The sequence below is a fragment of the Nematolebias whitei genome, chromosome 3, assembly GCF_014905685.2.
Source record: "Nematolebias whitei isolate Nwh7 chromosome 3, NemWhi1, whole genome shotgun sequence".
Taxonomy (NCBI): domain Eukaryota; kingdom Metazoa; phylum Chordata; class Actinopteri; order Cyprinodontiformes; family Rivulidae; genus Nematolebias; species Nematolebias whitei.
Genome location: NC_056500.1, coordinates 2,741,629 through 2,757,815, shown reverse-complemented (window position 1 = coordinate 2,757,815; position 16,187 = coordinate 2,741,629). Strand labels below are relative to the sequence as shown.

Here is a 16,187-nt window from a genome sequence, read left to right as displayed (position 1 = left end):
CCTGTGTGTCGGTCAAACACACACCTGTTTGACGGTCAAACACACACTTGTGTGTTGGTTAAACACATACCTGTGTGTCGGTCAAACACACACGTTTGTGTCGGTCAAACACACACTTGTGTGTTGGTTAAACACACACTTGTGTGTTGGTTAAACACACGCCCAAGTGTTGCCCAAATGCACACCTGTTTATTATCAGAATCAGAATAAACTTTATTATCATTGCACCGCGATACAACGAGAACATGTATGTACAGTTGTCCGAAAGATGTGCGGAGTGCACGAAGCTCCAACTATGAAAGTGCGGCCCTCTTATTCTTATTCAGAATAATATTTTTGCTTCGATGAGAAAAAGGAAGAAAACATGAGAGATGGTATAAAAAAAAAGATCTCTCACTCCGTGTCCTAGACAGGGCACGATTTGAGGCATCAAAAAAACCTACCACAGCAAAGCAACATAAATAGACGTGATACATGAACATATAGTCGGTGAAGACATTGAATTTTTAAGGGAAAGTCGTAGTATAGTCCAGAGCCCCTCTCAGATATTGTCCAGATAAGACGTGTTTGTAACCATCAGCTCGGTTGAGGTTCCGTCATATGTCCACAGCCTTGGGGAAGGGAGGGGGTGAGGAGACAGAAAGCATATATATATATATTTTTTTTTTTTCAAAACATGCTAGGAGGAAACAACAAAGTCCATGCTCAATAATCCAGGTATACAATCCAACATTTTTCAGTCAGGCCATCCGGACAGTTTCTTTTTTTGTGCTGAAACGTTTCAGTTTTGTTGTGCGTTTCCTTGACTGATGAAGCCTTCTGGATCGAAGGCGAAACGTTGCAGCACAAAAAAATAAACTGTCCAGATGACCTGACTGAAAAATGTTGGATGCCAGGAGGAGTTGAGATAAGTCTGGCGTCAAGGCCACAGTTTGGGTCAGGCAGAACTCGTGAATTGCTGTTTCTGCCTTTTAAAGTCTCGCTGGTATTTATTCCTCTGATGGAAACTCCAAACAGCTGAATTGATTCCTTAAAGTCGAGCTCACAGTTCTCCAAGATTATTCCCACCTTCATGTGTGCTGTTAGAGAGTTCACAGTCCTGATAACAGCTGCTCCAACTCTGACGCAGCTCCACATAATTCAGTCTGAGTGCTGTCGAGTTTCGACACATCCACAAGAATTTGTAGACAATCCACAATTCACCAGCCAAACAGCAAAAAACCATTTGTCATCATGAATCCAATTTGTTTCCGTCAAGGTAAGAGGGTCCTCCTTACCCTGACTCCTGTCAGGAGAAGATGATCAATTTTGTTGAGAGACCAGCTGAACCTTCGAATTAAGAGGTATGCAGAAAAAAAAGAGACTTTTTAAAGGTTCACAAGAAAAAGAGTGCAAGCAGGGAAACGGGAGTTGTACGGTACGCTGGGAGACACGTCTGACTTCACCGGAGTACAGAAAGGAAAAAAAAAAAGAACAAACAAAACTTTAGAAATATTTAAAAATGATCTTGTTTCTGCAATGTCACTGCACAGCTCAGTCCTCACCTCCTTCTACAGGTGTGCAGTGGAGAGCATCCTGTGCTCCAGCATCAACGTGTGGCATGGAGGCTGCACAGCTGCAGAAAGAAAAGCTTTGCAGAGAGTGGTGAAGGCTGCACAGAAATCTGTTGGAATCAGCCTCCCCACCATCACAGACATCTACACCTCCAGATGCAGGAAGAGGACCACCTGCATCATGAAGGACCACACTCACCCAGCACACACACTTTTTGCCCTGCTCCCCTCAGGAAGGAGGTTGAGGAGCGTTAAGTGTAGAACCACTAGACTGAGGAACAGCTTCTACCCTGAGGCTGTTAGACTCATGAATCTCTAACTAGAATAATCACTGTGATGACACTTTGATTGGTGATATGTGCTGTTGGTTATCCATGCTGCTGATCTCATGCTGCTGATTTATTTCATGCTGCTGATCTCATGCTGCTGTATTTCATTCGTAGTCATCCACCCACAAAGACTCATGTTCGTGCTGCTGTTCGGTGTATTGTTTTGCACTATTAGTTCATCTTAGTTTATATCTTAGATCCTTATTTACTGTTTCTTTTTACACTTTATATGTTTGCTATTGTTGGGTGTAACTGGGACCTTGTGTACATAAATTCGTTCCACCTCATGTACCACTTGAACTTGAGAAATGTTGAAGGGTGAAATTTGAACATTTATTGATCTCTGAAATCCAAAACGTGTTTACAACCCATAAACTTTTGATAGTTTGATCTGTGATGGAACCAAGTGATTTATTTTGAAGACTTTGAATGACTTTTGCTTTGAAACTTCAGGTTCAGTCTTCTTCCTGTTTCCTGCCGACCCTCTCACTGAATCCTCCTGAAAGTCAAAGCTCTGATTCGAGACAACCTGGAGCCTGTGATTCTATAGGATCTATGGGGGCGGCCATGATGGAAACAGCGGTGGAAGAAAAGCATGCTGGGTAATATAGAAGACCCAGAAGCTGCAGTCACCAGTTGCCATGGTGATTACTGCCCTGCTGGAAACAGAACAGCAATTATGGGTGATCCAAACTCACCCATGGTGGCAGAGAAAATGACGATCCCGAGGACGTTCATCTGCTGACTGCTACCAGGACTTGTCTTGTAGATGATGTCTGGGGGCGGAGTCAGCTCCAGGTACACCATCTGACCTTTGGGGTCGCTGTCATCAGGGACAACATACACAAAGTTGGGCTGGATGGTTCTGGTTGGAACCTTGAGGATCGGGATCAGGTCCGTTTTGTACTAAACAGAGAGAGACTGGTTGTTAAAGAAAGGAAGGCGTGGATAACGAACAGAACCTTAGATTTTTGGGTCGGTACCTGCTGAAAGGTGGCTTCGATCAGGTTGGAGGGAACCATGTTTCTGTGTAAGGAGGAGAGAGAAGAATGAACGTTATCTTTTGTTTGGTTGGTTCTTATTTGGTAACAGTTTAATAGATGTTTGTCTTCACAGACATTCAGAAGACCGAAGGTTTCCTGTGGACTTCCTGGATCAGGAATAATTTTAAGGAAGTTCTACGGGTCAAAGAACAGTCATGAACAGCTGTATCCAATGTTTTCCAGCCGATATTTGTTCAAATCACACCCCCCCCCCATACATTTTCCCATAATGCATCTTGGTATTGCTTCTTCTCCCAGTAAGAGACAAATGGACCCGACCATCCAGTTGATGAAAATATGATCCATCAGACCAGAACACCTTCTGTTTCTCTGTGGTCCAGTTCTGATCCACTGTAGGAGCTTTGGCAGGGGGCCCAGGTCAGCATGGATACCTTGACCCATCTGAAGCTACACAGAACCAAACACAACAAACGGAGACACTCTGGGTTCTGAGACCGTTCTGTCAGACCCAGCAGGAACCGTTTCAGCTCCAGCAGCTCTACTGGATCAGAACAACATGGGCCAACCTGACACATAACCCTGTCTCTGGCTCTGTGGTTCTCCTTCTGTGAACCGGTTTGGGTTGGTTCTGACCTCTGCAGACCAGGAACGTCTGGCTGAGCTGCAGATGTGGAGATGTTCTGACCCAGCTGTTTAACCATCACGAGTTTGGTTCTGGTCCAAGTCGATTCAATCCTCTACTTCAACCACTTCACAGACAAAAAATACACCGGCTTCCCGATAGACTCCGCCCACTGACTGCTGCCATGGTAACCAGGTAATCAACCTTTCCACCAGCCGCCCAGAGCTCAGAACCAGCACCAGCACTCGTGGAGAACTGCAGCCGCTGAGGGGTCAAAGGTCACCAGGATGACGACGTGTCGCTCGTGCAGCCCGGTCCAAAGACGCACGAGAGTCTGCCAACGTGCTGCAGCAGAGATCAGTGACTCGGTTAATCTGTCACTCATCCTGCAGGATTACTAAAAATACCTCCATCAGCCCCAACTCTAATGGGATTGATGAGTGAGAGAAAGTTCTGCAACTTGTTGACTGCCGGGCCATCGGTACCGACCCGTTTTGTGTGAAAGGACCAGAGCAGAACGTTCTGCGGACTCATTCACATTGAACATGTCCAACGAGTCGTCTTTAGTCCAGAAGGTAAATTTAACCCGGTTTGCCCTGAGGTGTTCTGTGGAGGAGTCGGGTCATCTTTATGGACTATCCGGTCCTTGTAGAACCAAAACAAGAACTGTGTCTACGTTCCTGTTCTTGGGTTGGACTCCTCCGGGGTTGTCCCGGGTATCTGAGCCTGTTGGTGGTCTTTGGGGAGGAGGGGGTCTGGTTTATGGAAACTGAGTCCGCCTCCATCGAAGGAGGTCCAGTATCTGGGAGTCTTGTGACGGTACCAGAGAGCAGGAGATGGACCATCAAGCTAAACGTAGCATTAGCAACGTTAGCTAGAAGCTGAAAGCATCCAAAGACGGCAACAACAGCTGAAGAGGATTTCGACGAGATCGTTTTGGAATAAATGAAAGAGATTTTGAGGAAAATATTAGTAAATAAAGAAACATTTTGAAAAGTACAACATTTACTAAAACTTAAAGTCTCAGCACTCATCAGCTGAAAGAGCCGAACGTTTGGAGGTTCAAACGGCTGAAACGGCACAAAGTCTGAAGAAGACAATCAAAACATACAGGAAATTTAAAAACGAGAAAAGCTGACTCAGCGTTCACTGAGCAGCAGAGGCTCATGGGTAACGCAGAGTCTAGATCAACCATCAGTCCGACAGGTGACCTCTGACCTCTCTCACCTGATCAGGTCGAGCAGGGCGTCCGCCGACGTCATGACGGGTCCGCCGCCCAGACGGTTGCTGTCCATCTCCGTCCCCACGCCAGGTTTGATGATGAGGACGAGCACGATGCCCACCACCACAGCGATGAAGGTGGTCCACAGGTAGTAGGTGACAGTGAGGACACCCATCCTGCAGCACGCCTTGGACTCCATCGACGACAGGCCCGACATCAAACTGGACCAGAACAGAGCACCAGAACTCAGCAAGGACAAGGACTTGTACATAAAAACTGAACGTAAACACAGAAGAGCTGTTCTCCACCTCGACTCCACACCCGTCAGTCAGCAGGTCAAAGGTCAAAGGTCATGGTCTTCTCTCTAAAAAAACAACAGGGCAGCTCCACTAAGGTTCATCTGAAGGAACCAAAAGACTTCTGGGTCAGAACCAGATCAATGGACAGGTGGTTACCCAGAATGCACTGCAGCACGGCGGTGGAGGCCCTCACATGGTTCTGGTTGGTTCAGTTTTAGATAAGATGGCTGCCGCAGCTAATCAACGTCACCCAACAGAACCCCAGCTGTACCTCAGCCTGTTTAACAGATGGGTGGTAGTAGCTGACGGTCATCCTGAAACACTCTCCAAGCTCTAACTGTGACGTCGTTGTAGCCTCGAGATATTTTGCTAACAAGCAGACAGAGGTAAAAACATCACGGCCCGTCTTTCAGAGGGAAACCTGAGGGAAGTCTCGATCCTGCAGCGATCAGAGGCTTCTCGAAGCAAAGAACTGATGGAACCAGAACCAAAGTTCTGCTCCTCGCTCCTGGTACCTGGAGGTGATGAGAGGAAGGATGAGCATCTTCAGCATCCTCATCAGCAGCTCTCCCGGAAACGAGAAGTAGATTTTAGCCTGTGAGGACACAAGAAAACGACTTTTAGTCAAAACAAACAACATCCTGAAGAGAACCGGGACCGGCATTCTGGAGTTGGACCTGGTTCAGTTCTTACAGGAAGTACGCCTGACCGTCTGACGGAACTGTTCGGACCCAACAAGCAGACGTTACATAAAATAAAACAATAAAACCAACATTTCGTTCTTCAGCTGAACTTCGGACTTCACGTTTGTTCAGTTTAACGAGCGATTAGCTCAGAACGTACAAGTTACAGCCATGTTTGTGTTGCTACGGCGGTCATCTTGAATCATGTTTTACCATTATTTTTTGGAAATCATCAAAATCTGTCCACTGGTTCATGAGATGTTTTGCTAACAGAGTCATTTACATGACGGTAATGGATCATTGGTTCTTGGGCACGGCATGAAACTAAGGGACTTCGTCACCGCTCACACGATCAGGCCTTTGGACCGCTGGTCATGTGACCCGGCGCTGAAGCGTAAACAAAGAAACATGAGGGGATAAACAAAGCACGGTGCATTCAGGTACACCTCGTAAACTCAGAAAGCTACATTTGATTCACCATCCAGGTCTAAAACTCCTGATCCGGACCTGGTTTCTGTTTTTCTCTCCTGGACCCTGCTGGTTCTGGACCAACGGTTCTGAGTTTCAGTCATTGGTCCTGAACGCTTCTTCTGACCTTCAGCTGAATCCGTGGAAAATAAAGCCCAGATTGACAGAAAATAAGGGATTATAAAACGTTTCCCACAGATGACACAGTGTGTCTGCTCAGGAGGAAACATCGAGTCCAGATTAAATGTTCTGATTTGTCTCGGGACCGGATCAGTAACGACCCAAACAGAACACTGAGACTTCTGTCAAACTGGCCGAGTTATAAAACCTGCACGTTTTACGAAGCTGGAGGTTTTGATTCAGTCTGGTTGTGGCTGTGGACCCCAGTCAGACTAGTAAAAACTGTCCCAGGACTGCTCCTGGTTTTACAAGGACCGGATTCCAACAGGGTGTTTGAAGGCCATCTGTAAAACAGCAGCAGAACCCCAGACCTCAGTCATTCTTAAGCTTTTAGCTTCAGACCTCCAAGACTGACGGGTCCCGAGTCATTCAGGTTTCAGCCCCCAGAACCTCACAGATACCCCGAGCCTGGCCTGGGTGCTGGTTCTGTACCTGTGTGGACAGCTGAGTTCCTCTCAGCATGAAGCCCAACGTGCACCCGGTGAGCACGGCCACGACCGACAGCGTCAACAGCCCGTTCCTCTTGAAGAAGTCCCTCACGTTTCTCCACTGGTCCCTCGTCACAGAGTCCAGGAAGAACTTGGCCCGGTCCCCCATGGTCCTCCCCGCGGCTCCCGGAGCGAAGGAACTCTGGTCGGAGCGGGACTCTTCCTCTCTGCTCGGCAACAGAAGGTCCTCCATGCCCTGGAAGGTTGTGGGGTGGTCCTGGCACGGTGACAGACGTGCGAGAGCCTCCGACAGGCTCGCCTCTTCCACGGAGGGATTAAATAATCAGTGATCAGAGCAGAGGCCCTGCAGGAAGACTTACCGCCTAAGAGGCTTACCGAGCTGGAAGAAAACCTTTGTTGTGGCACCTGTTGTTTCTGGTCTACTCCTCCACTCAATTGTCTCGTGCAGAGATCAGAGCTGGTCTACACCCGGACACTCGGGACCAGGTTTAGACCCTCCATGGTGACAGTCAGAACCAGTTCTCCATCAACATGATCAGGTAACGTGTCTGACCTAAAAACAACAGAACCCCCAAAGATCCAGACTTTCCTGTAATGGTTCAAAGGGACCAGACTTTCTGAAGGTCTGGAGTTTTTCTCAGGTTTGACTAAAAGTCTTGTTGCGCCCCACACGAGCATCTTCCTCTTCCTCTCATTAGGGTGGAAATCAGTTCATCCATCCTTCATAGAGGAACGCTGGCTTGAGAGAGGAGTAAAGGAGGCCATCTTTGTGAAGAGAACCTGTCCATCATTAAACAGGGGCGGAGCCTCCGTGTCCACCTGTCCCCCTCTTACAATGCTGTGATTGCTAGAATCACTCAGCCCTCTGTGAATAACAAGCGGCCATCAGGTGCTAACGATCCATCGTCAGGCTGATGGTCCTTCTTGACCATGTGAACATCTAGTTCTGGATGTCAACAACAAACCGGTTGATCCACCATGAGAAGGTGCTGTTTATAAGACCGAGTCTGTTGCAATTCCTCAGACTGAAGAAGTCCTTTGGATGAAAGACGAAATGTTTCTACAAGTTTTTAATCCGTTCAGAGGACCTGACTTAACTTTGTTAGAGTTACCGGTCCAGTTACACTCTGACCCTCACCTACAGTCAGGCGCTTTGGGTCAGAACCAGAACTTGCTCTGCATGTGGCTGTGCTCCATCAATGGGGGAGCTCAGGTGGTGCTTTAGGCCCTCTTTACACGGACACGATGGGGGGAAACGTAGGTTTTTTTTGGTATGTTAATTAGAGGAAAAGATTTGCGTTGACACGGTCGGATTTTGTGTTTACTTGCATCCGGAGGGTGAATCAATTCGGCTGTTTGGAGTTTCCATCAGAGGAATATGTACCAGCGAGACTTTAAAAGGCAGAAACAGCAATGCATGAGTTCTGCCTGACCCAAACTGTGTCGTTGACGGCGGACCTCCTCCTGGCATCCAACACTTTTCAGTCAGGTCATCTGGACAGTTTCTTTTTTTGTGCTGAAACGTTTCGCCTTCGATCCAGAAGGCTTCATCAGTCCAGGAAACACACAACAAAACTGATTCTTCCCCCAACAGCTTACTCCAAAGTGGAACAAACCAGTTCTGCTTGTGATAAGATGGTCTCTTTGGTACGCCCCCTCCTCCATTGCCGGCCCTCTTCTTTGTTGACAGTCGTGTCAAACTGGTTGAAAACAACAAAGTCCATGCTCAATAATCCAGGTATACAATCCAACATTTTGATGAAGCCTGCACGCAGCGAGCGTTCTACCATTTGAGCTAATCCCCCATACTGGTAACCAGTACAGTTGGTATTTGTAAACTATGTTTATACGATCAATACTCATATCCAATATGATCAAGTTTGCTCTATTAGTATTCTCACTTGTCAATAATTGGTCTGTTGTGTTTAAAATATTTCATGAACCACTGGGTGAACTTTAATGAAACTATGAGAAGGTCATGAATCATTCATGTTGGGAGCGAGTCCAGTTCAAGGTGACTGGAACAGCTAATTAGCATGATCGTAGTCTGAACACCAGTATAGAAGTCAACAGGTGTTTTATAACACTGCTTTTATTTTAACTGCAGTTTTATTGTTTTGTCTGAAACGGGTCTCTGTTGTAAATGAGTCCTCGTGACTCAATGACACTAACCTGTAGAAATAAAACTGAATGAATGAATGAATGAATGAATGAATGAATGAATGAATGAATGAATGAATGAATATCCACCAGATCCTTAATTTAAGTCAGTCAGAGAAGAAGTGATGAGTTCTGTGGCCAAACATTCACACAAACACCCGGCAGAAATTCATTCATCCATCCATTATCTTTACCCGTTTATTCCATTTTGGGTCACGGGGGTCGCTGGTGCCCATGTCCAGCAATCACTGTGCGAGGGGCGGGGGACACCCTGGACAGGTTGCAAGTCCATCACAGGGCCACATAGAGACAAACGAGACAAACAACTATTCACTCTCTCACTCACACCTAGGGACAATTTAGAGTTACCAATCAGCCTAACATGCATGTTTATGGTCTGTGGGAGGAAACTGGAGTACCCGGAGAAAACCCACGCATGCACGGAGAGAACATGCAAACTCCACCCAGAAAGGCCCCTGGACCGGGGTTTGAACCAAGGACCTGCTCGCTGAGAGGCAGCAGCTCTACCAGTTGCACCACCGTGCTGCCCTCCAGCAGAAATTATTTTCAACAACTGTTGATTTACTGAACTCAAAAACCGAGTGTTCTGAGACACGATCCACAAACGCACGCAGCAGAGCGCTGACGACCAACGGGTTCAACATGAACTTAAAAATGTTGCAGCAGACCAAAGGTAGAGCGACGTCAGGCCAATCGGTGCACGCCTCATGATCCAGTGGACCAAACACGTCCCACCTCCTGGACACTTCATAAACTGGGATCATCAGGAAGAGCATCATCGTTTCATCGAGAGCTCTTTGACGAGCGGCGAGTTTACACATCGATTCTTCTTTGACACATTCCAGGTTTATTGTTGTTGTTGGCGCAACATTTTTATCGCAGGGAAAAGAATGATCATAATTCTATGAATGGGCAGCACAGTGGAGCAACGGGTAGAGCTGCTGCCTCTCAGCGAGAAGGTCACCGGTTCAAATCCCGGTCCGGGGGCCTTTCTGGGTGGAGTTTACATGTGGACAGTGTGTGTGCATGTGTGTGTGCATGTGCAGCCTAACGGAGCTAAAAAGGTTAAGACTGTACAACATTTGATCATTAATTGTTGGCACTTCTTCAGCGGCTGCATTAGTGAATAAATGTTGCTCGTGTGTAATTCCTCTGAGTGAAATAAAAGTCCAGTGTAGTTGTTTTGTTAATTCAAACAATTTATAACATTAACGTTGTGTTGGTGCTCGTTCCCTTCAGATTGTGCACACCCCTCGTTCTGCACAACTCCTCAGGGTCGACTCCTCATGGGCAAACAGGAGTGAGACTGGTGGCAGGGAGGACCCGGTGTAAGGAGGAGGTTCTGGCTGAGGCCACAGCTTTTGTCGAGCAGAACGGAGCGGGTCCTGCTGACCATTTCCTGGTTCTGGCCCACTGCAAGATCCAGTTTGGGAAATACCAGAGCCAGAGGTTTGGGTGGCTGCTGGAGAAGTCACTCGGATATGCAGGTCATCAGCTTCATGGGGGGAAGAGAACGACAACCTGCTGTCGGCCACCTGTTCCTCAGGTGCACCTCCCAGATCAGGGAGGCTGTGGAGGTGCTCTGTCAAAGGAAAATGTTAGTGGCAGGAAACTACCGAGAGAAAGCAGGAAGTCGAGAGAAAGCAGGAAGTCGAGAGAAAGCAGGAAGTCAAGAGAAAGCTGGAAGTCTATCCAAATAAAATATACAAATGTAATTTTTTTAAATTATGAAATGATACATAAGATGCTCCTGCATATGAACCAAAGTGTGAGAAGATGTTGGAGTCAGTCTCCCCACCATCACAGACATCTACACCTCCAGATGCAGGAAGAGGGCCACCTGCATCACGAAGGACCCCACTCACCCAGCACACACACTTTTTGCCCCACTCCCCTCAGGAAGGAGGTTGAGGAGCATTAAGTGTAGAACCACTAGACTGAGGAACAGCTTCTACCCTGAGGCTGTTAGACTCACGAATCTCTAACTAGAATAATCACTGTGAAAAACCACATCATGTTGCTGCTGATCTGTTTCATGTTGCTGCTGATCTGTTTCATGTTGCTGCTGATCTGTTTTATGTTGCAGCTAATCAGTTTCATGTTGCTGCTGATCAGTTTCATGTTGCAGCTGATCTGTTTCATGTTGCTGCTGTTTTATGTTGCTGCTGATCTGTTTCATGTTGCTGCTGATCAGTTTCATGTTGCCGTGTTCATTCGTGCACATCTGCTCACAGACTCATGTTCATGTTTGTGCTGATGTTCAATGTTTTATGTTATGAGTGCTTAGTGTATGTTTAGTTGATGTTTTTCTTAGTTCATATCTTAGATGTTATTACTGTTTTTCTTATACATTTTATTGTTGGATGTAACTGGGACCCTGTGAACATAATTTCGTTCCACCACATGTACCACATGAGGTGCAAATGACAAATAAAAAAACACAGACTCTAAGACAAAAGTAGCGGCTTTTACGCTGGCAATTACGGTACACTGCTCTAAAATATATATATTTTTTTCATTTTTAATACAATTTCTTTTATTTGTTCTCAATTTGCTTTCTTTTACGATCGTCTACTGTCATCATTCTGTTAACACCAGGTCTCTCTTGTGAGTGAGTCCCTGACGTTCAATGGGATGAACTAATTAATAATTGAGAAATAAAGGTTGAATGTAAAAGCGAGAGCCCAAAAACATTCTGGTGTCAAAAACTGAAGACAAAGCAAAGTCAGTTACGTTTCACCTTTTAATTGTAACAGACGTGTAACTTTTCCGTTACCTTTGTGGCACCCAGTCAATATGGAGAAGACCAGAACTAATGATTTATTGAAGTCGTCCGTGTCAACAACAACATCTGAGCTCGTTCCCTCTCGGCTCAAGCTCGAGTTGCTTTGTAACTTTTTCCACGATGTCTTCTCCGTGTTGCCGTTAGCTCTATTCGGTTTCACCTGTCGGTTTTCTTTGCTTGTCAAGCTAATTTCCGTTGGCATACTTCTGCTCACAAGGAAGTTACCAAAATAAGAGCATGTACCTTTAAACCGTATTCAATACAATAATAACCTTGTTATGTGTCATCATGAAGGTTTCCATACAATGGTGAAATTGGCTCTGCATTTAACTCATCCACCACCAGGCGGAGCGATGGGCGACCTTTGGAGGTGCCAGGGGAGCAACTGGGGATAGGGTGTCCTGCTCAGAGACACCACAACAATCCGAGATCAATCAATCAATCAACCTTTATTTCTACAGGTAAATCCCATTGAGCCTCGAGGACTCATTTACAAGAGAGACCTGATTTAACAAAGAAAGATGACGACAATGTATAACAACAACAACAAGTTATAAAAAGTCATACTGCAGGTTTTTTTTTTTTAACAAATAGGATGGCTAAAAGGAAAAGGTAACAAAACAAAAAAAAAACCGGCTAGATTCCAAGACAAATGTAGAAAACTAAAAACAGGAACATGTCAGCATTGGACCCAATCAATCCCGGGTCGACTGCCCTGCCCCTGCACCATCTCAGACCCCATATCAGGTTTCTCTGCTGGCTTTACACCCCCATCAAATTATTTACTGTTGAACATCCATCCATTATCTTTATCCGCTTCTTGCAGTTTGGGTCATGGTGCCACTGGTGCCCATATCCAGCAGTCACTGCGAGAGGTGGAGGACACATGGACAGGTCTCCAGTCCATCACAGGGACACACAGACAAACCATTCTCTCTCACTTAGGGACAATTTAAGAGTTACCAATCAGTCCAACATGCACGTTGTTGGTTTGTGGGAGAAAACCCACGCATGCACGGAGAGAACATGCAAACTCCACCCAGAAAGGCCCCCGGCCGGGATTTGAACTGGTGACCTTCTCATTGAGGCAACAGCTCTTTCAACTGCACCACCGTGCCACAGTTTGAACTCCTTTAAAATAAAACGTGTGGACTGTCTCAGTCCAGTTCAACCCTCCTGAGACCAGATTTTCTTTGGTGTGCGTTTTTCATTTCTCCAGAACATCTGAGATGAAAAGAACCTCAGAAATATAAAATACAAACTTTTTTTTTTTATAGAGCCACGGATCTCACGTTAGATTTGGAGTTCTGTTTGGGTTTGGAACTAAAGAAGTTCTTGCTGTGCAGAATAAAACATCTGATGGTTTAAACCTGGACGATGGGACCCTGAAGCTCCGGACAACTTCAGCACAAGAAGCAGAAACAGGAAGTTTATTTACAGAAGAAGCTCAAAGTTTAACGTCCAGAACAGAAAAACACAGAAACTCCTGCTGCTCTGAACCCAGAAGTCCTTCTGAGATCCTGTCCAGAACCGGAGGAACCGGAGGAACTGGAGGAACCGGAGGACGCTGAGCCGCTTCATAAAAATGTTAAAACTCCGTTTGAATCCTGACGAGACGAAACTAAAATAAATTATCATCCAAATAAACCACAATGGAATTCAGAATAAAACCATTTCAGAAATGGCTTCGAACTGGATCTGAAGAAGTTCTGAGGCCCGGTCCACTTCCTGTCTGTCACCACTTGATAAAGACCAGCACAGCGAGCACGGCGTAGCCCAGGATGAGGAAGAGCACTTTGAGGAGCCGGTCCCGTTTGTCCTCCAGCTCTCGGGACAGAATCTCGAAGAAGGTGATGAACAGGAAGGTTCCGGCGGCCATGCCCTGCAGCAGCACCGACACCACGCCGCCCGCCAGCGTCTGCGCCGACTCGATGCCCATCCCCACCAGAGCGCCCAGCGGGATCATCAGGCTGACCGTGACGCCCAGCTTGGCGGCGTCCCTCATGCCGAGCGACGCCTTGGCCATGCTGACGCCGAGGGCGACGGCAGCCAGGGTCTCGTGCACGGCCACGCCCAGGAAGAGGCCGCTCAGCTTGGCGCCGTCCACCTGCAGGCCGAGCGCCAGCCCCTCGAACACGGAGTGAGCCGACAGAGCCAGAACCAGACCCGCCAGCCGCAGAGGCCCCGCCCCCGCCAGCTCGGCCGGAGCAAAGTGTCCGTGACGGTGCCCGTGGGCGTGGCCTGCATCTCCGTCCGAGATGAAGGGAGTGTCGTACTCTGAGTCGCTACCGGCCTCCGAGCCGCCGGCGTTGAACGTCTCCAGGTCGATGAAGGACGGTTTCTCTTTCCTGAAGGTGAGGATGGCCTGCTCCACGAAGACTGTGAGGAAGAACCCCACCATCATCATCGTCTCCGCCAGAGGATAATCCCCGCTGAGCTGCAGCTGCCGGAACACGTCGCCCACCTGCAGGGGGAAGCACCCACACAGAAACATGGTTGTACTGTTGTTTCAGGTCCAGCAGCTCATAGGCCCCCCAGTGAAGAGAAGTCCAGGTGTGCACACCTGTGTGTGTGTGTGTTCACCTTGTCTCTGACTGCAGGCAGCAGAGCGTTGAAGCACGTAGCGAGGAACACGCCTCCTCCGAAGGAGTTGCACAGAGCCAGCGCCCGCCTGTACCGGTTCGCCTTCGCATTGTCGGCCAGCAGGAGACGAACTGGGACCAGGACGCCGGCCAGCATGAGGCCAAACAGTCCCAGCAGGCCGAGCAGCTTGGCCACCAGGATCTGCATTCTGTCAGAGCGCCATCACCGCGTCACCACAGGGCTGCTGGGAAATCTGCGCTGGTTTCACCAGCTGTCAGGAGAGACCAGAACCCTGTCAGAAGCAGACTTCAGTTCTGTTAAACCCACCAGTTCTGAGTCAAAACAGAGACGGGACCAGAAACCAGAACCGGTTCTGACGTTTCACCTCTTCTTTTCTGAGCGTCTCAGAGTCAGAGGTTCTGTCCGTTTTACAAAACTTATGATAAATATGGAGGAAAATACTAAATAAAAGGGTTCGGAGGCAAAATTTACACAAAACCAGGAAGCATCAAACATCACAACAGTGCATGTTGGAGAAAATAAAGTGCATGTTGGAGAAAATACAGGTCCTTCTCAAAAAATTATCATATTGTGATAAAGGTCATTATTTTCCATAATGTAATGATAAAAATGAAACTTTCATATATTTCAGATTCATTGCACACCAACTGAAATATTTCAGGTCTTTAATTGTTTTAATACTGATGATTATGGCATACAGCTCATGAAAACCCAAAATGCCTGTCCCAAAAAATTAGCATATTTCATCCCACCAATGAAAGACAAGTGTTTTTAATACAAAAAACGCCAACCTTCAAATAATCATGTTCAGTTATGCACTCAATACTTGGTCGGGAATCCTTTTGCATGAATGACTGCTTCAATGCGGCGTGGCATGGAGGCAATCAGCCTGTGGCACTGCTGAGGTGTTATGGAGGCCCAGGATGCTTCGATAGCGGCCTTAAGCTCATCCAGAGTGTTGGGTCTTGTTCTCTCAACTTTCTCTTCACAATATCCCACAGGTTCTCTATGGGGTTCAGGTCAGGAGAGTTGGCAGGCCAATTGAGCACAGTAATACCATGGTCAGTAAACCAGTTACCAGTGGTTTTGGCACTGTGAGCAGGTGCCAGGTCGTGCTGAAAAATGAAATCTTCATCTCCATAAAGCTTTTCAGCAGATGGAAGCATGAAGTGCTCCAAAATCTCCTGATAGCTGCTGCATTGACCCTGCCCTTGATAAAACACAGTGGACCAACACCAGCAGCTGACATGACACCCCAGACCATCACTGACTGTGGGTGCTTCACACTGGACTTCTGGCATTTGGCATTTCCTTCTCCCCAGTCTTTCTCCAGACTCTGGTTCCTTGATTTCTGAATGACATGAAACATTTGCTTTCATCCTAAAAAAGTACTTTGGACCACTGAGCAACAGTCCAGTGCTGCTTCTCTGTAGCCCAGGTCAGGCGCTTCTGCTGCTGTTTCTGGTTCAAAAGTGGCTTGACCTGGGGAATGCGGCACCTGTAGCCCATTTCCTGCACACGCCTGTGCACGGTGGCTCTGGATGTTTCTACTCCAGACTCAGTCCACTGCTTCCGCAGGTCCCCCAAGGTCTGGAATCGGCCCTTCTCCACAATCCTCCTCAGGGTCCGGTCACCTCTTCTCGTTGTGCAGCGTTTTCTGCCACACTTTTCCCTTCCCACAGACTTCCCACTGAGGTGCCTTGATACAGCACTCTGGGAACAGCCTATTCGTTCAGCAGTTTCTTTCTGTGTCTTACCCTCTTGCTTGAGGGTGTCAATGATGGCCTTCTGGACAGCAGTCAGGTCGA

General features: G+C 47.3%; 2 protein-coding genes across 2 annotated transcripts in view; both read right to left on the bottom strand.

The window, feature by feature from the left end:
* The window catches only part of LOC119430463 (excitatory amino acid transporter 5-like), a 25,811-nt gene extending 18,770 nt beyond the window's left edge, over window positions 1-7,041 (bottom strand). Inside the window, exons 1-5 of the mRNA XM_037697875.1 lie at window positions 6,793-7,041; window positions 5,545-5,624; window positions 4,736-4,951; window positions 2,866-2,908; window positions 2,581-2,758 (exon numbers count right to left, since the gene is read on the bottom strand). Of these exons, the coding sequence (XP_037553803.1) occupies window positions 2,581-2,758; window positions 2,866-2,908; window positions 4,736-4,951; window positions 5,545-5,624; window positions 6,793-7,041 (766 nt within the window). The remainder of the gene's footprint in view (window positions 1-2,580; window positions 2,759-2,865; window positions 2,909-4,735; window positions 4,952-5,544; window positions 5,625-6,792) is intronic.
* A 5,931-nt stretch (window positions 7,042-12,972) lies between these two features.
* Window positions 12,973-14,565, bottom strand: LOC119430467 (zinc transporter ZIP3). Its single transcript, XM_037697879.1, has 2 exons — window positions 14,359-14,565; window positions 12,973-14,239 (listed from the first exon to the last, which is right to left on the bottom strand). Exons 1-2 carry the CDS (start codon window positions 14,563-14,565, stop codon window positions 13,511-13,513), a joined length of 936 nt encoding a protein of 311 aa, XP_037553807.1. The 3' UTR covers window positions 12,973-13,510.
* Window positions 14,566-16,187: the final 1,622 nt, after the last annotated feature.

Excerpts from the sequence above, each read along its gene's own strand:
- LOC119430467 (XM_037697879.1), bottom strand. The coding sequence starts at position 14,565 with ATGCAGATCCTGGTGGCCAAGCTGCTCGGCCTGCTGGGACTGTTTGGC. Across the intron at positions 14,240-14,358 it reads TGCCTGCAGTCAGAGACAAG|GTGGGCGACGTGTTCCGGCA; the intron begins GTGAACACACAC and ends TTCCCCCTGCAG.